The 26,950-nt window shown below is 40.8% G+C and overlaps 1 protein-coding gene across 1 annotated transcript in view; it reads right to left on the reverse strand.

Annotated features, from left to right (window-relative positions):
• Positions 1-26,950, reverse strand: part of MARCHF11 (membrane associated ring-CH-type finger 11) — a 106,655-nt gene that overhangs the window by 66,663 nt on the left and 13,042 nt on the right. The window contains exon 4 of the mRNA XM_041747405.1: positions 26,271-26,426. Coding sequence (XP_041603339.1) covers positions 26,271-26,426 — 156 coding nt within the window. The remainder of the gene's footprint in view (positions 1-26,270; positions 26,427-26,950) is intronic.

Below are 26,950 nucleotides of genomic sequence, written 5' to 3' on the forward strand. Positions count from 1 at the left end.
TTTCACAGACTCACTATCTCCACATTTCAATATTCATGCGTTACATGGCCCCCAGATGGGTGCCCTAGAAATAAGTGTCCTTCCACTTCTACACAAGATTTGCCCATATTTGTCCAAGGGAAATAATTATATATGACTTTACCTTTTTTTATGCTCTGGGTCTTTAAGAGGGCTCTGTGTGGAAGCATTTTGAGTCTCTTCCACCTAAATTCAATGAACATTCTTCCAAATTTCATAAATGTGGCCATCTTTCAAGAACAGCACAAGGTTGCTTGAGTTTGTCAATAATCAAAAGAATTGGAACATAAGGTCAACCTCCTCAATCATGAGCAGGTGATGATGTTAATCTCAAGACTCGGTTTGTTTCTATCTTCTCAAAATAAAAGGCCAGGCAGTGTTCCCATGGCCTCTCACAGTGGCTTTCTTCATATTTACCAAATCATTCCAACTCACAGAAGATGAGGCCTGCTACACATGAGTTAAGATCACAAATTAAAAAAAAAAAAAGGTACAGTTAAGCAAAACCTTTAATTTGCTAACAGTGTTCTATTTTTTCTCTTTAGCTCTGATGGTTGAAATAGTTTCACAAAGAATATTCATGCTGAGAGAGAAAGATGCCAACTCAGAACTGGAGAATGTCCTCTGGTTCACTACCACTTAGAGAAGAGAGAAAAGACCCCTGGAGCCCAGGAGCCAGGACTTTGGGGCTCACTCCACCAGCTTTATGACCTTGGGGTTTGGAGTGTGTGATGACTAAGGTACCTACAGCTCTAACAGCTAAAAATCTCAAATTAATCCAAAGTTCTAATTTGAAAGACTGTGAGAAGCAGAGAAATTCTTCAGGGTGGGCTGTTTCCAAGTTTTTAAGTTGGTGGCACAGGAGCTAAACTGGGGGATCATCAATAACCTCAATGTAGGCCTTCGGGTCTAACAGTTTAAAAGCAGGCCGGCCTGTGCAGAAATACAGGCTTAGCACTCCTATGCTGTAAGCAGTACAACTCTTGCCTTCCATCATATAGTACCCCGGAGGAGACTAGATAACTGGAAAGTCTAGCTTAGCTGTTCCGTGCTAAAAATCTTAAAAACAAAAACAAACAAAAAAAAACCCCACTATATATAGAGACAGACAGACAGACACAGAAACAGAGACAAAGAGCAGATGCTTTGTTCAAGTGTACCGGAGCGCAAATCCTGGAAGTGTCTCAATAGTCCTTCCATCAATTTTCTCAAAGGAGCAATATTTCGAAGAACCCCCCTTTCATTTGATACTGTGGTAGATGCCATGTTTGAGGGACCTGCGTGTAAAGTAGGGCACAGCCCCAAAAGAACAGGTTTTCGCTGGTCAATCTAGAGGGACTTTCAAGAACACCTTGAATCAGTACTTAGTCTTTCTCTGCCTTCCACCATAAAGCCCTTCGTTTAGAAACACTGCTAGTGACAGCTGACATTTATGGAGTCCTACTGCATGCACCACTCTGCTAAATGCATTGCATGCATAGTCTCCTCTAATCCTCCAAAACCGTATGACACAGTTACTGCTATTATTATCCCCTTTTGACAATCGAGAAAACTAGGGCACCATGATGTTAAAAAGCAGGCCCAAAGTTACAAAAACAATTAATGTAGAGACTCAAAACCCAACCCTTGGGCTTATTAAACCATGCCCTTGCCTTACATCATGCTTCTTGGAAGAAACAGGAGACCCTGGTTCTAGGCAGGGCTCAGCCACTGTCTCTGGGAGCTTGGCTCCCTCATCTCCTCTTTCAGTAAAGAGGGCTGGTCCAGAAGGTCTTTAACATGTATGTTAAATGACCATGAATGGCCCCTCCCCCAACCCAAGAGGAGCCCATCCTAGATGGCCGAGTCCACAGGATCTATTTTTGCTAACTAAATAATGTGTGGCACACACAGCAATTCTGAACACTCTGCATATGGGTTTGCAGTTAGTCATTTGGGTTCACGAAGTCCTGAGTATGATATTCATTCAACAACCACATGTGAATGCACGGAATAAGCTACGGAACCCAAGGAGGGTCAGCTGGTTCATAGTTTATACAACCGTACACCCTAGGAAACATCTACACCACCTGCAAGGCCAGGTAGTACACTGTTGGCCATGAGCAAACTCCTGTAAAGTGAGTCATTTCTTCATCTTCTGCCCCTGTTTTATATTGCACATTTTAGGGAATATTAAGGAAAAACTGGGGGAAAGGTGCAATCAACAGCAGATCCGATAAAGAATCAGAATATGAAGTAAGTGCACTGTTAGGAAACAGAAGGCATGAACCTACTTTCTGTTGAGAGAGAACCCACTTGTAGGATATATATATACACACACACACACATTTAAAATATATATATATATACAAAAACATTCATCCTACAAGGTTTGTGTGAAGCAGTGAGGCAGACACTAGGAATCACCGGTAAGTTATAGCTCCCAGCCTGGAGGAGCTTATAGCCTACTGGAGAATAAAAGCACATAAATCACAATCCAGTGTGGAAAACCCATCTCTAAAGGTCCTGTGAGAGTAGTAAAAATGCGTACTTCAGTGTGGTGAACAGGGGTAGACAGTGAGGGTTGCGTGAGGGAGGTTTCTAGAAGAAGCGGGCATGTGGCTGTTACTCTTACCTATGATGCGGCTCCTGCCTCCCCAGACTCTGCTAAATGAATCAACTCAAGTGCTTCCCACTGTGTGAACCCCTCTTTGATCTCCTGGATCTTTCCCTTCTCTGAAAACCTGTGACCTTGAGTCACTGTAAATATCTTCCATTACTCTCCGGCAGCTTCTTTTTTGCACGTATCTTGCCAGCAGGATTTTAATGACCAATGTCCATATTTTAGCATTTCTTTCTCGCTATCCCTGTACTTTCACAGACGCGCTGGGATATGTGGATAGAGGTCTACCTATCTATTCCACTAAGTGGAATTAGAACACACACATGCTCTGTGACCTGCTCTTTGTCCCCAACAACAAGTTGCGGAAATTTTTCGAGGCAACACATTTCGTTGGCTTCACAGTACTCACTGCATGACCATTCACCAGTCCTCTCGGAGGAGCATTTAGGTCTTTTTCACTATTTCTCTGCCACAAACAAGGCTGACACCAATATCCTCATGCATACATCACTTCAGACTTGTGTAATTATATCCTTAGAGTAAACCTCTTGGGGTGTGATTGCCAAGACAAAGAGCTGAACATATTTCATTTTATATTCAGGTAAACATTTTCTAGACCACTCTCTGAAAACACAGTATCAATTTATAGGCCCCAAATCTTCTTCCCGGAACCACTCCCCCACCATACCCCGCTCTTTGAGACTGATTCACTATTTTGTCTCCTAGAAGGATAAAAAACCGGCAGCCTACAGTTTTGCATCTTTGCCTTAAGAGCCTGTGTGTGTGTGTGTATGAGAGAGAGGGAGAGGGATGGAAGCTTCCGAAAGCCAATGTCAATTAGAATTCTTCCTTCCGTGTCTCGTTATTGCCACAAGTAAACGTTTCATACCTCACTCTTAACATTGCCAATAAAACATGGAGAGATACCTAATCTCCCCACTAACCAGAGGAATGTAAATAAAATAATAGTGGCTTCTTTTGGGTTTTGTTGTTGTTGTTGTCATTTTGGGGTGAAGGCAAAGGGTGGTCTCTTTGCTGTTGCTGGCTGTGAGAAAAAGAAAGGCACCTATGCCCGTGTTCTGGCTCTTTCCTCAATGTATCAGTCAGCACTTCCAGAACAAACTCAGAGACCAGGGTGCCAGCCATGTCCCCAATATGTGAGTCACAGAGCACGAAGAGGTTTTCAGTTGAGTTTTATATTTTTATTTCTATTTCGCTTGCAGTTCTATTATACACAAATGTCCTTTACCAAATGCATCTTGTATTTATTTATTTATTTTCTTTTTAAAATATGTATATTTTTTATTGGAGCTCGATTTGCCAACATATAACACCCAGTGCTCATCCTGTCAAGTGCCCCCCTCAGAGCCCGTCACCAAGTCACCCCTTCCCCCTGCCCACCTCCCCTTCCACCACCCCTAGTTCGTTTCCCAGAGTTACTAGTTTCTCATGGTTTGGCTCCCTCTCTGATTTTTCCCACTCATTTTCTCTCCTTTCCCCTATAATCCCTTTCACTATTTTTTTATATTTCCCATATGAGTGAAACCATATAATGAACATCCTATTAAGGTAAATACATAGTAATTAATATGTTTATGATGAGTGCGATGCAAACCAGACCGTCTCCACCTGCCTACCTAGCTAACATCTCTACCTGGAGACGAGAGAGGTATGAGACCACGAGATGAGACTATCTACAAACAGCTCTCACGGTAACATCGGGGATCCACTTCTTACCCTCCATAGAGACACAAATGGGGCTCAAGACGTTTCATCACCCCCCTCCCAAAGCTGGTGAAATAAAGTGTCCCCTGTTGAAGCCAATGGCCGGAACTGGCATTGTTTCTAAATCCTGCTTCCTCTATTTGGCAAAGAATGAGTCTGTTAAAATATTAAGATCCGGTAAGTGGTATCATGCTTTCCCCTGCCACCTGCAGCTGGTTACGCGATCTTTGAACTAAATGCACCTCTCAGCTTATTACGATGATCAAGCAGCAACCGTGTCACTCGGGCCACACAGAGCATAAGTTCTGTTAGCGTAGCATGATAATGTAGACTGGATAAAATAAATATTATGACACTAAATGCACACATTTTACAAGCAGTCAATCATTCACTTAATTTCCTTTCTAGATGTATTGTTCAGTGTTACTATACACACGGCTGGGCGCTATGGAGAATGGAATACTGAGGAGCCAGCCCTGCCCCGAGTGCCAAGGTAAAAATACGTGCACAATCACAGAAGCACAGAATAGATAAAGCGCTGCGGCCGTCGCAAGGTGGAGAAGATGACACACATGCTGGAGTGTTCAAAGATGACTTGGTAGACAAGTGTCCTTTAGATTAGACTTGGAGACCAAGAGGAACTTCTCCATGTAGAAAACAGAGAAGGGGCATTTCTAGATGAGAAGGGAGTGTCTTCAGCTCAGGAACTAAGACGGGACTCCTGGTTTGTGCTGGAAAAACAAGGATAACTCCTTGGCAGGAGCACGGAAGTGATCAGAAGCAAGGAAGTAGGCTCACGTTTGGCAGCTTGGTTGCGGCTTGCTCGGGTAAGAAGTGACCACCATGCTGGGAGCATGAACTTCACTCTGCTGGCGACTGTGAGCTGCCAGAGAGGCTCCTGAGAAGCATGCTCAGAGTTGTGTAGGAGGGTGCACAAAAGGTGAAAGTCTAAGTGTTTTAGCAAAGATCCTACACGAAATTATTTTTTTAAGATTTTATTTATTTATTCATGATAGACACAGAGAGAGAGAGAGAGAGGCAGAAACACAGGCAGAGGGAGAAGCAGGCTCCATGCAGGGAGCCCGATGTGGGACTCGATCCCGGGTCTCCAGGATCACACCTTGGGCCAAAGGCAGGCGCGAAACCGCTGAGCCACCCAGGGATCCCCCCATACACGAAATTAAGTGTGGTTTTCTTTATACTTCAATACACTTGATTCAATAAATTGAGTATTAATTGATGGATGTACAATTGACAGAATTGGTGGTGGCAGCGACTGCTAGTTGATGCTCGGTACCTACTCATTCCTTTCTTGTTAAAAAAAAACTCCCAAAATTCAGTTGGTCACAGGCTGGCAAGAATGAAAACTACATAGTCCTTAGCTTGCCCTGATGCTAAATAGCCTCCAGATAGACATTTTTAGACATTTCTAGAGGGATGTGCTTTCCTTTCTTTTGCCTTCTTCCTGGCTGGCATATGGATGTGATGTCTGGAGGTGAAGCAGCCATTTTGGGCCATGAGATGAACCTGGGAATGGAGGTCACATATTTCAGGACAATAAGAAAGGGAAGAGCCTGAACTCTGACACATGGAACCCCTTCACAGCTCAGGAGCATCATCTCTGACACTTCTATGAAGAAAAGAAACTCCTTTCTCTTCTGAGTTCCAGATAGTCTGGGTATCCACCACTGGCATCTAAAGCAAACCTTATCTGACATGGTTAGGAAGTAACACAAGGAGCTTTCTGTAGCTCCATGTCCAGCAAATCTCTTAGTTTCACCTTACATGGGAGCTCAAAGAATTCTGTAGGGGCTGGTGCAAGCCCTAACGGACCGTCCAATCAAACCTGAGAAACTACATCCAACAACCGGAGAAAAGATATTCTTTTCAGCACAAATGACACAAATGTAAAAATTAACCACACACTTGGCCGAAATTCAAGTCTCAGCAAATGCTGAAAGAATGAATTCATAACTTCTCTATATTTTCTAGTCACAAGACAATTAAGCTAGAAATCAGAAACACAAGGACAATCCTGATATACAGTTTAAAAATCAATGGCATGACGATCTGTTAATTTCTATTTCCCCATTGGATTGTAAGCTACGTAACAGAAATTGACAGATCAAGGGGACCAAAAAAAAAAGGGGGGGGGGAACTCTTTTAATGATGTAAATATAAATTTTTAATTTATTTAATTATTTAATTTATTTTTATTTAATTTAATACTTAATTTAATTTATTTAATTATTTAATTAATATAAGCTTGACTGCAATGAAAACAAAGGATATGAACATATAATTCCCAAGTACAGAGAAATACCAATGGTCAGTAAGCATAGAAAGCGAAGCCCAACCTTACTAGTAATCAGGGAAATGCAAATCAAAGTAACAAGGTTTCACTTTTATGCAACATTAATCGTTAATTTCTTAACAATTAATACTTGGTAATTTCCCATGTTGGTCAGAATAGGGAAATGGCCCCTGTCCTACAGTGCTGATGGAAGGTCATACTCACAGGGTGCTGACAGTGGGCAATTTGGAAGTATTTTTCAAAACTGTAATGGTGCACACTCCATAACCCAACACGTCCGCAGCTGACCCCACTCTACAGTAATACACCCAATGTGTGTACAGGGTTCACTGCAGTGTGTTTACCCCAGTGAAAATTTATCAACTACCTAAATGTCCCTCCACAGGAAAACTGTTACATAAATTGTTGGATTCATTGTGAAGAATATACGCATCGGTTAAAAAAAATAATAGGGGGTCACATGTCAAGTGAAAGAAACCACAGAACAAGGCAGGCACTAGGGAAAGAGAAATACTATAGATACACAGAATTCGTGTATACATGTGCATGCATTCTTCAGAAAGTCTTAGAAGGTGATGGACAGTCTTAACAGGGATCACCCGGATTGTGCTAATGAACGGGGAGTGGGCCCGGGGAGGTAGATAAAAGGAGGGATTAGCCACTTTTCATTCCACTGCTTTCTTTCCTATCTGAATCATTTAAAATCTAACATACATTTTAACAATATTACATTTTCCTGAATTATTTGTGTGATTCAAAACAGTCTAGTAAATCCTTAGACTTACCCTGAATCCCATAGTGATGTGGGGCAACTCATGGACCAGTAGTGTTCGGGCTCCCTCACTGACGGGGAGGCGTCCCTCCCTCCCTTTTTCCCAAACTGATTCAAATGTAATCCTGTAGATCTTGGCACAACTTAAGCTGAAGCACCTCATTTTTCTAGACCGCACATTCCTGGGGCAGTTTGAGGAGGAAACGGGCCAATGCCTCTTGAGCACCTTGCACGGGCCTGGCGCCCGAGTGCGCACCAAGTGGCAGCTCCTATCTCTCAGTGAGGATGCGCCGAAGCAGCCGCTGTGACACACCTCGTGTGACACACCTGATAGTCACCGTGCCCCCTCCCGGGTCATCGGCGGCTCAGCCGCGGGCACGGCCAGCAGGTGCGTCCGGCCGAGTGCCCCGACTTCTCTGGCCTCCTGCTCCGCCAGGCCCCAGCCATCCTGAAGCGTGGCCAGGATCTCCCTCCCGTCCTGGAAATGACACGCTGCGATTCGCTCAAAGTAAACGCGCGTCTCATCCACGACGTCACTTCCCACGGCTGTTTACTGTGCAGTCAAGTCCGCTCGAAGCCGTATCTGGACGTCGCTAGACTGGACGCCACTAGAGCAACAGGTCGCTGCGCGGAGGGCTGAACGGACTTGCTCCACGAAAGTCACAAAGACAACAACCGTGTGCTCTCGTCACGGGGTGGGCCCTTCGCTGGCCCCGCTAGGTTCAGACCAGACTTCTGGAAGAGGCTCCGCTACCACTGACAGCGCGAGGAGTGAGCCCTCCCCTGTCCGAAGTGCTAGGAAAGCCCAGACCCCTGCTTGGCGAGGCGCGCCGCGTTTCTTTTCGCATCACACAACTGTACCCGTGTCTAGTTGGCGCCTTGTCTCCAAGTGACAAACGAAAATGCCTTAAACCACAGCCAGTGTTCTCAGTCCTTCGTGGGCCTAGTGATCTTCCGGAGATGGTTTCATACAGAACACGCGGCGCAGAGACAGTCTCCGTGTAAGCGTTTCTCTCCTTACGCTCAATGAAACCTTATTCTATCTTGTTGAAAACTGGCCCAATTTTGTAGCAACCTTTTGCTGTACTAGTGCCATAAAAATTTTAAATGCTCAGCATCTGCTCAAGGTTTAACTGCTAAAAACCTGCTATTGACCATGTATCAAAATCTGATGAAGAATATTTTTCAAGCCACCCAAACTAAGATATACGCTAGCTACCGAGACGTTCAGCTGCAAACTAACGACACTAATGTATACGATTATTATCATATTTAGCCTTTCTTTTAAGTATTCTCTGGAATTTATTTTGGCCTACAAACGTATTTCAATTTTTGATAAGGCCAAAGTACTATATGTGCAGTTCTATGTCAAAGATACTGTTTTTATTTTATGTATTTATTTGTTCGCTTCTATTCGCCCACACTTTAACCCTATTTAAAATACATTTAATGAAGGTTATGGCCGTATCATCATCCAACGGCAGCTTCATATTCCTACAGTCCTCAGTCCCACCGAAGACTCTTGGAAACGACAGTGGAAGTGGTTTTCCCTGACCAAACGTAACATTCCTTGTACCTTTTGCCTTGTACACTCTCCTGTACTATTTAATAAAAGAGTTACTTAGGGAGGCAGGGACAGCCTACAAACCAAGGTCTTGGAGTCTCTATGCATCCTTTACTTTCAGTAACTAATACGTCCTATTTTCTATGCATCAAAAGAAGAGTGGTCGTGGCCTCCCTGATCTGGGAGGGACATACACATGACTCCAGACCAACAGCATTTGTCTAATGCTCACTATTAGTGTTTTTGAAATGCTTGTACCTCTAAACTAAAATATATTTCCCAATTAGAAAGAGAAATTTCTACTTATCTCTCCTTTTTCCTTCTTCTGTTTCTTTGTTATTTCCAAGGTAACGGAGACCTTCCTGGGGATTCACAACCAGCCAGAGAGACTCGTTCTCCATATCCCTTCCCGCCAGTGATGAACCTCAGGAGATGGCCAGTGCCTAGTTACGGCTTAATTACAGTTCCTCTGGTTGTTAACTAAGAACTCAAGCTGCTTGGAAAAATCTTCTCCCTCAAGCAAGATGACTTGCCATTAGTAAAACAATCAGCAGTAATTAAAAACCTCATTTTCAAATATAGTTCATAAGTTTTACATCAAGAAAATTGTTTCTCATCTAATTCTGTTTTAAAATGTTGCCCTGAGCAAAATAAAAGGCCCTCTTAAAAAAAAAAAAAACTAAAACCAAACCAAAAAAAAAGCCAAAATATTATCACTGTTTTTCAAAAACAAAACTGCCCCAATGTTTATGATTCCAAATAAAGGATTTTTTGTCTTGCTGACAAAAATATCTAATATACTTAATCATGAATATTGCAAATATTTTGGCAGAGACCAAATAGGTGGTATAATTATCTTCTATTTAAGCTTGTGCACACTGCTGGGGATTTACCCCAAAGATACAGATGCAATGAAACGCCGGGACACCTGCACCCCGATGTTTCTAGCAGCAATGTCCACAGTAGCCAAACTGTGGAAGGAGCCTCGGTGTCCATCAAAAGATGATGGATAAAGAAGATGTGGTCTATGTGTACAATGGAATATTCCTCAGCCATTAGAAACAACAAATACCCACCATTTGCTTCAACGTGGATGGAACTGGAGGGTATGATGCTGAGTGAAATAAGTCAGTTGGAGAAGGACAAACATTATATTGTCTCATTCATTTGGGGAATATAAAAAAAAGTGAAAGGGAATAAAGGGAAAAGGAGAAAAAATGACTGGGAAATATCAGAAAGGGAGACAGAGCATGAGAGACTCCTAATTCTGGGAAACGAACTAGGGGTGGTGGAAGGGGAGGAGGGCGGGGTGTGGGGGTGAATGGATGATGGGCACTGAGGGGGGCACTTGACGGGATGAGCACTGGGTGTTATTCTATATGTTGGCAAATTGAACACCAATAAAAAATAAATTAAAAATAAATAAATAAACTTGTGCACAGATACTCAATGAGCAATCAAAATGTGTATGCACTCCCCTAAATCACTTTGTGGTTGTTTTCTTAAGATTTTATTGATTTATTTGCGGGGGTGGAGAGCAGAGGCAGAGGGAGAAGCAGAGTCATCCACTGAGTCGAAGTGGAACCCAGTGGGGCTTGATCCCAGATCTCTGGGATCATGACCTGAGCCGAAGGCTGACGCTTAACTGACTGAGCCACCCAGGTGCCCCCACTAAAATCACTTTTATTTTTTTTTTTTTTTTTTTTTTTTTTTTTTTTTTTTAATTTTTATTTATTTATGATAGTCACAGAGAGAGAGAGAGAGAGAGGCAGAGACACAGGCAGAGGGAGAAGCAGGCTCCATGCACCGGGAGCCCGACGTGGGATTCGATCCCGGATCTCCAGGATCGCGCCCTGGGCCAAAGGCAGGCGCCAAACCGCTGCGCCACCCAGGGATCCCTAAAATCACTTTTAATGGATTTAACATTCTGCTTGAGTTCACATACTTCATAGTCTTAAACTATTTAAAAAGTGGTTGTGCAAAATCTTTGAACAGAGTAAAATTTAACTTCTCCAAATTGCAAAATACAAAAAAAGAAAGAAAAATAAAGAGAAAGAAAGAAAGAAAGAAAGAAAGAAAGAAAGAAAGAAAGAAAGAAAGAAAGAAAGAAAAAAGAAAGAAAACAGAAATGTTTGATTTAATCAAATAGAATCAAATAGAAAAATGGGCACAATTTTTGAGACAAATCAGGTGAACCAAAACAGATGTCAAAGCCTTTTAAGTAAATGGCACCTGGGCCAAATTTATTTTCAAACAAGATGGGAAACGTAGGGAAACACCTCAAATGTGATGGAATTCTGTGCACCGTGAGACACATTTCAAGAACACAACTGGAGTTAACAGGAAACACTAGAGGGCGGAGTTGCATAGTGAAGCTCTTCTGACATTTAACTATAAATCTTAACTCCCCATGAAATGACCATCACTTTTCTCCTGAATAAAGGATTCTTCATAACCCACTTTGCTTATGGCCTCTGAAAGCCAAGGGTTGTAAGTTCTGGATGACACTTCCCATCAAATGTGGGGAACTGATTATTCCATTTTGGTTGACTAAGTACCACAAGCTCAAAGAAAATGTCTTCATATTATTAAAAGTTTTCTGAAGAGAAGGAAGGAGTGTTCACCCTTCAAAACTTCTTTATATTCATATTCTCTGTCGATGGCAGAGATTTAAAAAGATGGGCTGCCCAGCATCCCACTGCACTGATTAATGGAAACCATTTATTCCAAGCCTAGATGTCAGTTTCCGTAGCTCCAGAAGCAACATAAAAAGTCATTTCCCGTCTTCAAGTCAATGTATGACCTTCGTAGTGGGCAAGTCACGTCTAGTATCTCCCAATCATGTTACCTTGAAAGTCACAGCCTCAAACATTCATTCTCCAAATAGCTAAGTTTTCTAGATGACATTTAATGAGATGATGGAGCTTCTCTTCAAAACAATCCACCTCAGAAACTGTATGTTTTTCAAAACCAGGAGAAAATCAGCCCGATATTCACTTTTTACTTGTTTTATTATCACTATACTTATAAAAGTCATTATTAGAAATAATTATAATCCAGGGGTGCCTGTCTGGTTCATTCGGTGAAACATATGACTCTAGATGTCAGGGCTGTGAGTTCAAGCCTCATGCTGGGCATAGAGATTACTTTTAAAAAATAATTGTAATCCAAAATAATTTGGATTTCTCATAAGTCTTGGGTTTTATTGTAAAATCTTAACCCCTTGATAATTCTGTAGATTGAATAGTGAATAACTCAGGAAGAACAAATTGAGCATCTGTGACTCTAAAATACAGCTTCACTATTCTTCTTCTCTTAATATCTATCTGATTGTACTTTTTCCTTGCTTCTAAAACCAATGTATTGAATCTTTACCATAATAACCTGGATATTACAATGGATTAAGGAAACTGACCACTATCAAGGCTTTTAATATATTGATGCAAATCATAAAACTATAGGCTATAAATAACAACCTTTCCAGTTCATAGAAAGCTAAAACCGAGAATGAAATGTGTTTCAGCAGGAGAACTAGTCACAGTGAATATTCACTAGCATACCCTATTTCTAGAAAGACATAAATTTAAAAATTCTGAGAATCAAAGTCAAAGATCATGGATTGGTAAGCATTCTTTGACCCACCTACCTAAAAATTTAACCACCCTTTCCGAGGATTTAATATCTCTCCTTCTTTGCCCAACATTTTTTTCCTTAGGACTCACCACCAATTAATTTGCTGATTATTTTAGTTGGAATTTATGTATTTATCCCTTTCTGGATTGTATGCTTTCTGAAGGCAGGGATTTTCTCTCTTTTGTTTCCTGTTTTGTTCATCCCCAGCCACTGGAAGACTCCCTGTCAGTTAGTAAATATTTGTTGTATTATTTAGAGAATGAATAAACAACAAATACAAAATATGGCAGAATTCTCTGTGTTCCAGCTCTTGTTCTAACAAGGTTAGAAGTCGGGGATTAGTAAGGCACCATCACATGCCAAGAATTCTGAAAATGTTTCTTGATTCCCAACAACCTGATAAAATTAATACATATGGCATCACTGCCGGCCACACAGCTGTGTGAGTGGTTGGGCTAAAATTTGGGCCCTGGTCTGCATATTGCTGAAATCCATGCTTTTTTCTCTTTATATCACACTGACCCTCATATAATCTGAACCCCTCCGGAAGATGTGTAACAAATTTTTTAAAGTATGGGCTTAAGTTACAAAAGCTAATTTGTCAACATACTCATACTCAGGAGGCTCTCTGGAGAGCTGGAAGAAGCAGCTGAATATTTATGAATGGCAATAACCATCTCCTACTTATTGGAAAACACAGAGACCCACCACTCCTCAATTACCCACATCAAGTCTCAGGTGACTGGGGAAAAGGAAGATAATGAAAAATCACACAGTTCCTTCATGATTATGGGAGAGGACAACTGTACAAATACACGGGTTAACGGATTATTTGATTAGGGATTTGAAACACATAATCTCATTCAGCACATAATCACCATGATTGAGGAATCACAGACTCTCCCTAAATTGATAACTTCACAAGGAAGCTAGCTCAACAATATTTATTGATTTTCATAAGGCTCGGTTCCAGGAATAATCATAAGCAGGTCCAGGTTCCCTTAGCCGCCAGCAATCCAGCTATATATGTGCTGTCTGCAAGGATACACTTTAGGTTCAAAGACCAAATAGGGTGAAAGTAAAAGGATGAAAGAGGGTATATATCCAAGCAGTAACCAAAGAGAGCGGGAGTGGCTATACCACTCTAGTGGTTGTTACCACAATATCAGACAAAACAACTTTAAGATAGAAACTGTTACTAGAGACAAAGGACATTTTGTCATCATAAAACAGTCAGTCCCTCAAGAAGATATAAAACTCCTAAACATATTTGCTTCTAATAACAGAGCCCTAAAATACAAAAAGCAGAAACTGACAGGAGGGATAATAATAGTTGGAGATTTCAATACCCCACTTTCAACCAGACAGAAGATCAACCGAAGATAGGAGCCTTGAACAATACTATCAATCAACTACACCAAGCACACGTTTATAAAGCACACCACTCAACCACAGCAGACTGGGCTTTCCTTTCAGAAGTACATGGAACATTCTCCTGGACGGATCATGTATTGGGCCAAAATCCCCTCCCCGAAGTACTTTGGGCCATGTATGTTTTGGAATTTAGAACTGTCCAGATTCTTAAAATGTGATATGGTACATTTTCAACATAAATGGAACATCCCACATCCTCAGCAAGGTCTAGGCCAACATCATATTAACTAACCATAATATGTCTATGGCAAAACATGTGAATATTGGCCTTAACAGGTGGCAAGTTAAGGCCAAGTCGATCCAGATATTCTGTTATCAAATAAATTACAAAAAAAAAGAAATTAAAGCACCTATTGCTTCAACTTTCAAACATCTTTCAAATGGATCCACTTTCCCTCATCTCTGCCGCCATCATGACCTACTGTCAGGTCCTTCCCATCTACTCGCCAAGGAAGCCTTCTAGCAGCATTCCTGCCTCAGCCCATCCTCTCTCCAATCCAATCTCCACAAAGCAATCAAAGACATCTATTATTACTGCTAGATTATTCCTCTGCCTGAGACTTTCCAATGTCTTCCCCTTGCTCTTAGAATGAAATATGAATTTCTCATGAAAGCCTGCATGGTGAGGTGCACCTCTACTTCCCCAATGGCATCACTTGCTCCTCCTCAGTCATGGTCCTCTTTTCATTCCCTCAGAGAACACACCGAGCTCTTTCCTACTCTCTTGAATCTTTGCTTTAGCCGCTTTCCCCTTCAGCACGCTCTTCAAAAAGTTTTTCAAAGGTGGGATTATCATCAACCTTTAGGTCTAAGCTCAGATGTCACCTCCTCAGAAAGACTTTCTTGACCCCTTCTACTACACCTGGATAGACTTAGACATCCCCATAATCTTTTTTCTAATAAAATGGATTTTGGAGTATTTTTAGGCTACGTTAAAGTTACTAAGATAGCATAGAGAGTTCTCACGTACCCTGCACACAGTTTCCCTCAGTGTCAGCATCTTACATTACTATGATACATTTGTCACAACGAAGACGCTAACACTGGTGCGTTACTATTAACTGACAAGCTCCCCACTTTCCTAGGATTGCACTAGTTCTTCTCCAGTGTCCTTTTTTTTTGTTCTAGCTGCCCATCCAGGATACCACAACATTACATTTAGTCATCATATTTCTTTAGCTCCCTCTGGTCTGTGACAGTTTCTCAGACTTTCCTTGCTTTTCCTTCACAGTGTGGAAGAGCCTTGGTCAGGTATTTGAGAAGAAGACCATAGAGGTTAAGTAGTCTCATCTCATCGTAACAAGATGTTATGTTATGAATATGACTTACCATGGAAAATGTTAAACTTGATTACCTGGCTAATTTGTAGTATTTGCCAGGCTTTTCTATTGGAAGGCCACTCCCCTGCCTCCTTCCACCTTGTCACCTATTCTTGGGAAACAAGTCACTAAGTACATCCCACACTCAGGAGAGTGGAACTCCTGGAGCACAACTCTGTTGTATGATATGAAAAAATATATATATATATATATATATTTGGAATTCTTCAGTTAAGGAGATTTGTCTCTTCTCCCTCACTCATTCAATCATGTTTTACATCTATGCACTCGTGCATGTTAATGTTACAGTTTGAGTTATAATCCAATACTACATTATTTATGTCATTGCTTCAAAGTGTTCCAGATTTAGCCATTTCAGGTTGGCTTTTAAGTTGCCTTGTTATGCCTCCACCCTTTTGTTCTGAGCACTTCTTTACTTTCTGGTACAAGATACTCCAGCCTCATCTTGGGTAAGAACAGCATTTTGTATGTGACTGGTTCCCTTTATTGGAAAATGGTATTAGAAATCAAGGTCTGGTGCCAGGTGAGTTGACTATTACTGGAGTGTCACTACCGTTAGGCCCTTTCACCAGACAGAGCTGGGAAATGGATGTGTGCGTACTAACCCATGCCTAAGCACATATCTATTAATATTTGTACCTATCTTAAGCAAAACATGAATTTATACTAATGTCTCCAACTCTAATCCAGTACCACATGGCTCATTCTAGCATGTCCTGTTTTAACCACAGGAGAAGTTTATTTCCAGGAGAAGTATTAACATGATCTATAATTACCTAGTTTTCAAATTCTATATGCTTACTTGTTTACAGTCTGTCCCTCACCATCAAGGGTTTAAAATAAGAAGCAGAGGTTTACCTAACTGTGTAGCTCTAGGGCCTAGAACAGTGCCTGCTACATAACAGTGGTCAATTTGTTGAATGAGTGAAAAAATGATCAACAGAAAAGTATTGATTGTGTAATTTTCAGTAGAAAATAACAAAGATGAAGTGTTTTTAGGCTAACCTCTGAAAATCATCTTTTAGGCCAAAAATAAACACATATTAATCCATCGCTGTGCCCTATTGTATTAATAATCTCCATGTATCCATCACCACTTAGCAGTGAAATTTTCCCTACAAGCAACTCAAGGAATGGTTGTTTTCCCTCTAAAGTTTGCTGTCGTAGAGCTTAATCATGTCCAGAATGAAAGTAGCATATTTCCAACTCAAATTTCCTTTTCTGTAACAACAGTAGGGTGCAGACCAGAGAGAAGAGGCAGGCAGGAGGTAGGGAGATGAGTCACCCATTGTTACATGTTTCACCAAATTACTCAAACAGTTTTCAATACCCAAGAGTCTTTGCCTCCATAGTCTAAGAATCATATGTCTTCTTCCAAAGCTACCCAACAAATTCTGGCACGATTACTGATAATCTTGTTGGCTTAGCATTTTTTCACCTCTCTATACTACTTCTCAAATTGCTGAGAAGTCTTGTCTAGATCTGAAAATGAATTCAATAGAAACTATAGGAGTAGGACTGAGACTCCACCGCGAGAGGTAAAGGAACACAGTGTCAGAAGGGATGAAAAAGGTGATTTTACGTTCAAGATTTTTTTTCAATTTCCAGATATGAGCTTGGGCATGCTTGGTCCTAGAAGAAACAATGTGAGTAAGGATCAATAATCTTTCCTCTCTAAAAGGACTGGAAAACCCCCATCTACTTGTTCCCACTAAAAAAAATAAATAAATAAATAAGGGGAAGATGTTGTCAAGAAAAGGAAGAAAAAGATGGAATGAGTATAAAATAAATATTTACTGAACACTGAATATATTCCTAGTAAATCTCATGCTGTGTTCTATTCCACTATAAACTTTTATTTTCTCTTTAAACTAAATAGAGATTCCTCTTACATACATATTTATGCAAAAAAAATGCAAATGTAACATAGAAAAAGTTGATACTGGGGAGGTAGGGGGGGGAGAGGAAAGAGCAAAAGTATTTTCTATGGTTTCTGGAATATTCTCTCACAAGAATATAAGTAAGATTCCCTGATACTGGCGAGAAATGTTATCATTCCTAAAAATCTTTTTTTAACAGGCTGAACAAACCAAGGCGAGCCTGTATAAATATCTTGAAATAGTTCCTTGTTTATTTGAACTATAATGTAACTCAGAGTCATGACCCAAATGAGTGTCATGGCACAAGTGCAAGTCCATATATAACAAAGGAGTGCCTGAGGGTTCCTGGAATAAGAGCTAGACGCATAGGGGAGGCCCCCCTGCGCCCGAATTAAGCTTTGGCCACTTGCACATAATTAGCATACCAAAATGAGAAACAAAACCAAAAGGCACATTAAGAGAAGGATTACTAAGAGAAGGATAAGGATACACTGCCCAAGTGTTATCAAGGTGAACGGTCTTGAAGAGATAAAAACTAGAGAGAGAAAGCAGGTCTTTAGACAGGAGTTTCTGGAGCAAAGTATCCCTAAAAGGAAGGATGGAATAGGAAATGTCTCCTCAGTAAATTTTCTTATTGACGTTGCCTACAGAGAAATGCTTCCAGGTTTCTGTCCTGTCTTCCCACGTGACTGCTTCCTGCTGAGGTCGTCTGCCCGTACTTACATGGGACTTTGTTCAGCTAAATCATGTAGAACAGCTGTTGAATTAGAAATTATGCTCACAGGGAAGATCCTGTCAAATATTCAAGGATACAGAAGGCACAAGCCACAGTGCAGTTTTTCCTGGAAACACCTCTGAGTCCAGCATCCATTTACTTGTAATTGTAGGTGACCATCTCCTGTGGGCCCACTCCCTACTGCCCTCAAGGGTCAGAGGCACACTCGCTTTGCCCTCAGTTGCACCACATTCTCCTCTTACAAGGCCCAAAAATAGAAGGAAGTTGACTTTATCAGTCACATCACAGCAAAGCCACATGCCAAGCAGGAAATGAGCAAGGAAGAAATAGTCTGTTCTCTTGCTACATCTCCCTGTGCTGGAGTATTGTCATCACCAGTGGAAAAGCACTTTTGAAGTTATGTTACAACTGTACAATCTGTCAAAAAAAAAAAAAGAAAAAAAGACACCTTGTTTTCAATCTGGTGACAGATTCCACACCAAAAAAGCTATACCCAATAGACATTCTTACAGACATCCTATACCTATGATCATACAGCAAAATTTCCAACAAATTTTTTAAATTCTCTGAACAAACCCTAGAAGAAATCCTTCAACCAGTGACAACCTCAAGAAAGCAAGTGTGTCACACATGGGTAATTTCACATTCACAGAGTCTTTTTTCATGACATTTGATTTTGTGAAAAGAGCAGACATGTCTCTCTGGAACTTTTTTTTTTTTTTTAATTTTAGGTTTTTAAAAATAGATCCTTCTATTACTCTTAAGACTTTCTCCAGTGGTCTGAAGAACTGAACATACTTGCCCAAGCACACTGAAAACAGAATTATTAGAAGAGCAATTTAAGAACAAGTTGGGAACTAACAGCCAGTAGATGGTTGATGTGTGAGCAATGAACACAACTCATTTTCCTTAAGACATATTCTCACTGCACAAATATGAACATGACCCCATGGTTCTGCTTGTCTTACAAGATGCTCACTTACTCATTCATTCATTCATGCATTCATTCCACAAGTATTCACTGAATGACCACAGAGTGACCAAGAAAGAGCAGTTTTCCCAAGCTGTGTCGAACTGTGTTACGGAATTTGTTCTAAAACTCTTCCCACTCACTGATAAGCTTGCCCTCCCAGAAGGTAAGCTTGGAAACCCCAATCAAACTAAATATCATCTTAAGACATTCAAAAGGGGGTATTCTGAGCATACCTGTTGAGTTGCAGACAGCCTGGGAGGACTTGCTTTAGGAATGGATCACGAATACTCTAAAATGCATTCTACAACTTAAGGAGATAAGAAGGTGGCCTATTCCAGGGATGCAAGGGGCTAATTCTGGGATGTCTCTGTCTTCTGCTTCTAACTTAACTAAAGCTGCTCCTGGGAATGGAGGATTTGAGTCTGATACAACCAAGAAACAGTTTGGAAGAAGGTCATAGCATTTTGTTACGGAGCTATCGTATCACCATTTTCTAAATGAGATAGGTTTATGATGATTTCACTAGAAATTACAAAGAAACACATAAAATCTTGGAAAACTTCACCCATTTCATTTCCTAAGAGGTCAGAAGGCACCTAAGTCCATATCAATACTCAATTTGTTAATTTTTTAAAAAGATTTTATTTATTATTCTTGAAAGAGAGAGAGAGGGAGGGAGAGAGAGAGAGGCAGAGACACAAACAGAGGGAGAAGCAGGCTCCATGCAGGGAGCCCGACGTGGGACTCAATCCCGGGACTCCAGGATCAGGCCCTGGGCTGTAGGCAGCACTAAACAGCTGAGCCACCCAGGCTGCCCCTCAATTTGTTTAAATCAGGGGTTGGCAAGCTATTGCCAAATCCACGTTGGCCCAATCCAGCTCACCACCTCATTTTGTGTTGCCCACGAGTTTTAGATTTTAAACGGTTGGGGTTAAATGGGAGGAGACAGAGGGAGGATATAATTTCCTGACACGTTAGGTTATACAAAATGCAAACTTCAGGGTCTACTAAGTGAAGACCAACTGGAACACAGACACACTCATTCCTTCATACAAGGTGTATGATTGCTTTCATGCGAGGCCAGTAACTATAGTATTTTAGGCCCTCGAAGCCTAAAATATTTACTCTCTGGCCCTTGATAGAACAGATTTGCTAAAAAATAAAACAAAACAAAAAACAGATTCGCTGACCTCTAGTCTATATAACAAGATAAATGTCATCAAGCGAAGACATTCTGTAGCCACAGCAAGGTTCCTCTACACAACCACTACCAAATTTTCTTGCCACCGTAACTTGCTTTGACCAAAAAGTCTGCCCAGTCCTATCCCAGTGGGGGTCGAGTTTCTTTCTTCTACAGGTAACTGGGTGGAGTAAAGAAGAGAAAGGTATCAAAATGGAAATACACTTAAGAAAAGGTAAGGTTGTAGAAAAGCAGATGCATGTGGAAGACAGTTCTGGAGAGCATCACCCATCTGGGCAACACCATCCCCAATCCTCTTTCGATAAAAGGTAGAGGCCGACACCCTCACATGATGCCTAAATGGACTCCATCTCCTTTTACTGTCATCTCAGAATAGTCTGGCCTTGAGACAAATTGTAAAATCCCTGTACATGTGGCCTATACAGTAAATAAGATGGCTTAGAAGTAGCACGTAGTACACAAGGTGTAATTTACATATTTTATTCAGCAGAGAACCATTAATCTGTTCTAGTGAGTAAAATGAAGATTCATGTGTTTTGAGAATTAGTAAGCAAATGAAACAAAAATAATTTCAAAGGCGAGCAAATTGCCTCATGATGTGTTCTTTGTTTATTTTGACATTTTAAATTACCTATAAAATATGCCAACATATGCATTTAAATATTCCATTTTAATGCTGTTTCTCAGTTGTTCAGGCATGGTAATGAAAAGCTTCTCCCCAGCAAGCCTACAGAGAATGTCAGTAAGAGCAACAGTTAGGGAAAAGGAGGAGAGGGGAGAGGGGCGGCTCACCACACCAGCCAGATTGTATGTGTGTGGACATTTTTAAGCCATAAAAGGCAAATGCCTTGAAGTATCTCAAATGACAGCAAGCATTACAGATAAAGTTCATGCTCTGATGTTTTCGTATTACGTTTTCAAAATCACAGTCGATTTTCTATGACAACTTGCTGCCTTCTGGTGTATCGGCTGTATCGTGAGAACACATGGCTTCTGGGGGCAGGCCGCCCCGTTCACGACACAGCCTCACTCAGAGAAAACAGTGACTACGGGGTTCCTAGAGCAGCTAAGGTTCTATAAACACTTTACGAATGAGGTCCAGAACATTAGCCAAGAGGAACCCGCCTGGTGCCAACTTCCTCTCTAATCTGGAACTGTCACGGTGAGCCCCAGGGTTTTAAGAATATGGATAAAAAGGAAAAACACTCTCAGGTCGTTCTTCCTCCTAGGAGACCTTGCAGTCACTCTTACTGCTATGAGAACACCTGTTGCCGACAACGCACTGTAAGTGTTGAAAGGAAAAGCCATAAGGGGAAGGCTGATAAAAATGTTACAGGCCAGTAAAAACGTCCAGGGGCCTAATATTCGCAAAGGTATACGGCCCGCACGCAGCTCTCAATGCCACCCAAGGCAAGTTCCTTCCCCCTCCTTTCCTTGGGTGCTCTAAGTAAGGGAGGAGGAAGGAACGCTGATGGACGCCGCTCTTCACTCTGACTGATGCTCTGCCAACTGTCTGAGCCTCTTTGGGATCACCCCCCAGGGATCTCTGGGGCTTCTCCAATCTCCTCCTACTCACACACACATCCCACTCAGCAGGGGGATTTCCAAAGTGTAAACAAATGATGCTTCAGAAGCTGAACAGCACTGCTCTGTGCGTGGCCACCTGTGAGCTGAACGAACAAGTAATAAGCATCAGAGCCAACGTTAAAATGGCACCTGCTATGTGCTGGGCCTTACCCCAACCACTTTGCATTTATTAGGCGTCTAGTCCTCAAAACAATGGATGAAATAGGTGCCATTAAGGTCTTCTGAAGATGAGTTAACTGATGGCTCAACGGGTAGAGCCTGCGACTCTTGATCTCAGAGTCATGAGTTCCAGCCCAATGTTGGGTTTCGAGATCACTTTTAAACACCGAGGCACAAAGAGTTAAGTGAGCTGTGCAAGGTAATACAGCAAGCACCTTCCAACTAGAGTGTACTCTCCTATGCTGAGGCAGTGCGCTCAGTCTTCTAGCACAAGTCTTAAGCTTCCCATACAATATGTCACTATGTCACCAAATAAATGATATCTCTTCAAACATCTATATTTCTTGAAAAAAAAGGACTGAAAGCATTCAAAATATAGCTTGGATATAGCTTAATTAGTCAACGTCACCAACATCTCCAGAAAAACTTGATTTTATGTATTCTTAGATTCTACTAACTTCATACTATACTATGAGATTCAAAACAGACCTAGCTTTTACTCTTAAAATATTATTAGTGCACCATCTTGAATATGTTAATCAATAAAATAGATCCTGCAAGTAGGTAGGAGGGTAAATGCATGTTAATTACTTGGAATGTCTTAATTAACTCCTGCTGCTAATGACACAGCAATTAAGGTTTAAATATGTTTAGAGGATACATCGGTTTTCTACTGGGTCATGTTGCTGAACATCACTGAAATCCGATGGAATGGGGTGTTTTAGACCCACGTTCTCAAATAACTCTAATCTCAATGAGAAAAACAAGTAAAACTAAAGTTTTGGACTCTTTGCAGCACGTTGCCCTCACACACACTCCTGCTTCCTGGTTAGCTGCTCCTTTCCCTCCTCTGTCCCCACATCCCCCTGAGCACCCGGAGGTACCTCAGGGTAGTAATCACTCCTGAAGGCGCTTGAGGCTACGCATCAAGCATCACCGATGAAATCAACCTCCCATACGTTTTTTTTTTTTAAAGCTTTCTTTATTTCTGAGCCCTGGGAGGGAAGTTATGGTGGCGTCTGTTGACCTACCTTACGAGTACTCAATGCAGAGACCAGGGTAGGCCGATGGAGCTATTTTTAGAAGCTATCTCCTATTGTGGATTAAAGATAGCCACTCTCTTTAAAAGAAGGACCGATTCCAAAGGTGAAATCTATTTTCCCTTCTCCTCAATGTGGGCTGGCCCTGTGATTTGCTTCAGTCGAGAGAATGCAGCATACATGACACTGTGCCACTTCCAAGATCGGGCCTTAAGAGAGCTGTATGTACTTGGAACTCAACCAAAATATTGTGAAAAATCTGAGTCACGTGGAAAGAGAACTGAGGCACCTCAACCACAGCCCCAGTTGAGCATCCAGCCAACAGTCAGCACCAAGAGCAAGTCATGCGAGTGAGCCATCTTGGATGCTCCCATCTAGTCAAACCTCTGGATAACTACAGTTCCAGACGGACATCGTATACGGAGAAGAACCTTCCAGCTGACCTCAATTAACCCAGGCTCTGCAGAGATGGAAACCGATTGCTGTTTAAACTACTAAGTATTTGGAGCAGTTTGTTATACGACAATAAACAGTCAAAGCCCCTCTAGATCATCTTGGAGACCCTGGCTAAAACCAGCTCCTGACTGGCTCAGTGCTGCACAGGACGAGCCATGATAGGCCCAGAAATGGCTATGATGCAACTGAGAACAGTTTTTACTATGGGGCATGGACCTCGGAGCCAGACCGACTACATTTGAATCCTGGCTTTGCCTTTGACTGGATATATCCCTAGTAGAAGTTACGCAACTTTCCTGTGCCTACCTCAGTTTCCATTTGTGTGAAATAGTGATTACACTGTTCCCTACACCTCGTAGTTTGTTATGAAGATTAACCATCAGTATCAGCATATGTAAAGCACTTAGAACAGTGCCTGGCACAGCTTAAGTGTTCAGCAAGTGTTCTCTATTAATATTATTATTTATTCTCTCTTCTGTTCTCCATCCAAGGAACCACCCACTCACAGCTATGGAGGGCTCTATACTTAGGGCAGAGGGATGGGGAAAGTGAACGGGAGTGCCAAGACATACTTCCCTTTTGATCCTACACCAGGAAGAAATGGACTCCTGCCAGGTCATAAAAGCATCAATGTGATAAATGCTAAATCTGATCGGCCTCACAACAGCAAGGGAGAAAAACCAAAAATGAGAGTAAGCGTTCAGTTTGCAGGTCATCCATAACGGAAATGTCACATAACTAATGAAACTTTATCTGAGAATAAATTGCTCCTGGGTAGAAGAACCCATACTCCAGGAACCTCGTAACTGATTTCCACTCATTAAGAGTACTGAGCTTCTTATGCACTTAGCATAGTCCTGGAAAGTTATTTTCTTGGGCATGATCTGAGCTATCATCATCACATTAATAGCAACTTTGTTTCCAATTATTATCTTGTACTTCACTCTCACAAACAGGTCACGTTACAGATCATGGTCGTATTTGCCTATGTCATAATAAAATTAATTCAGTGTATTAGCCCCACTGGGTTAGTTTTGGGGTTTTGGTTGTTGTTGTTGTTGTTGTTGTTTTTGATTTCTTTAGTTTTTTGGTCATATCATAAAACACATTTTAGGGAACTGCTCTTGTTAAAATGACATTGAATGGTTTGTTTTATGAATGAAGCAAAACATAGTAGAAATCAATTCATTTTGCTATAGAATTAGTAAACAATACTTTTTGCCCCAGCCCTTTGTTTTTTCTCTATTTTAAAATTAGATCACGGACCTACTTCTGCTTACTTCAAAACTAATCACCTCACATGAGTTAATATATAGTTGCCATAAGTGTCTGAAATACTTGGTATTCCATTTGAGCTCTTGAATATCTGGCTGTAGTGCTCCTCATGCGGCTTTTCACTGGAGTCCCAAATCTTCCTTTTTTTCATCCCCCCATGTTTCTAGTCATAGAATTATTGTAAATCCAGTGATACTACTCTTATCATTTATCTGGACGTGGTTCTGTCTGCTTTCAAGACAACTGTGATAGATCCATAAATTGATACCCAAGTAGTTCAATCAATTAGAAGTCCTGGGAACATGTGCCAGGTTTGTGCCTATCTCCAGCATGATAGCATCATTCATCCACATTAGTTAGTCTTCTTTCCAAATTATTTATAAGCTTTCGGTCAACTTGAAAAAAATGCATATTTTCATTTCATGCCTGCTAATCATGCTTTAAATGATGACTATCAGAGGTGCAAATTAATTGCAAGCCATATGAAGGATGCACAAATTAAAATCTATGAAATCTAAACTATTAATGCGATAGTAATTCAGCTTCCGGGCTCCTCTGAAATCACCAGGTTTCGCCTATTTTTACATTACTCAATGCAAACTACATTTGTTAATTTAAACAAAAACAGGGAACACTAGATTTTATGACTTTCTTACCCTCCTAACTTTTCAATCCCCTTCCTTCCCTTTCTTCCATCGTCTCCTTTGTCTCTGGTTTGAACCTACTCTTTTATGTCTGCTTAACTTCACCCCCATGTCACTACCAGATCTTATCAATTATACACTATTCTGCTTTAATTTAATATGTCATTCTTAACGCTTTGAATTTTATATCCCACCAGTCTCTTCAAAGAGCCTGAATCAGCTCCACCATGAAAAAAAACAAAGAAAGCTTATATTTTCAAGGGCATTCGTAAGGCTATGGGTATTGTGTTTTATATGACTATACATAAAAAGTTTAAGGATATACACAATTTTAGTGATTTTATTGAAACTGTTGGAAATACTTCTGCATCCACTATGTAGCAAAGGATGAAAGTAGCCAAAGCTTCTAAGCATGTCATCATATGAAAAAGAGCCTATTTCAGTGAAAAAAGTTTTCAGATAAAGCTAATAGATTCAACTGAAGTTTCCAGACTAGTAAAGTCCTGCTTCACTTGCATGTATTTTCCGTAAGTGGATCCCATTCTGGGCTTCAATGTTAAATCAAACAAAATATTATTAGTAAAATAAATTGTGTGGCATTTCTAATTAATAAAATTAATGCAATTGAACTACAGGACGGTTTACCAACTTTGCCCTTTTAGAAACAAAATGAGTATAATTTTATCAAAAAGCAACAAACTAATAAGGGAAACCATTTGAATAAAATGTTTCTAGAATTTCTCAGATAAAAATATCACAGATTTCTCAAAGCACAACTCAACAAATCCTAAATCTTTGATTTGCGTAAAATGTTTTTAGGTAGCATATGTAAATATCTTTGGTAATAACTAAACTCAAGTGCACACACATGTTTAGCAAAATCATTTCAGAGGAAAAAAAATGTCACAAATGTTTACCTGGCAAGGTTGTTTCATTTTAATGGCTATGACATGGTATCTGTAACAGCAGAGCTCGCAGGTCCAGGAACCTCTCTCACTGATCCACTTTAGCAGACACAGCTGATGCGTGTACCGAACTGACCCATCACATCGGCAGGGATTTAACAACTCCCCCTGGGAAGAAAAAAGCTCATGTGAATATTTATATCTGTGTCTCTATTAAACACACACACACACACACACACACACACACTTGCTTTTGCTTTTTAAAAGCCGTTTACCCAGAAGGATACAGCATCAAACTACCCTAAAAAATGAAATTAAATTTTTATACCTTTGATGGGAAGGAAACTAAAGACTTAAAACTATTTCAAAGATATTGCTTAGAGTTATGACATAAATGTTGTACCGACATACCAAATGTCTGCAAGATATAGCTCCCAATACCCTTGGGGGAAAGCTGTACTATTAAATCTCTTTAATAACTTTTAAGTGGATGGTCAGATGCATTTCCTCTGCAGTTATTCTTAATCATTGCTAAAGAAGAAATGCCTGGCATCCCAGAAAGTAGCTTCCAATAGCATTATGCTTTTATTTTCTTCTAAATGTAGCATCATAAATATTGACTTGGGGCACTATATTCCTGAAAGCCTGCATATTCTTATGCAATTTCCTTACTTTTAAAAATATTAAACCTA

The sequence above is a fragment of the Vulpes lagopus genome, chromosome 3 (genome assembly GCF_018345385.1).
Source record: "Vulpes lagopus strain Blue_001 chromosome 3, ASM1834538v1, whole genome shotgun sequence".
In the NCBI taxonomy this organism is placed as follows: domain Eukaryota; kingdom Metazoa; phylum Chordata; class Mammalia; order Carnivora; family Canidae; genus Vulpes; species Vulpes lagopus.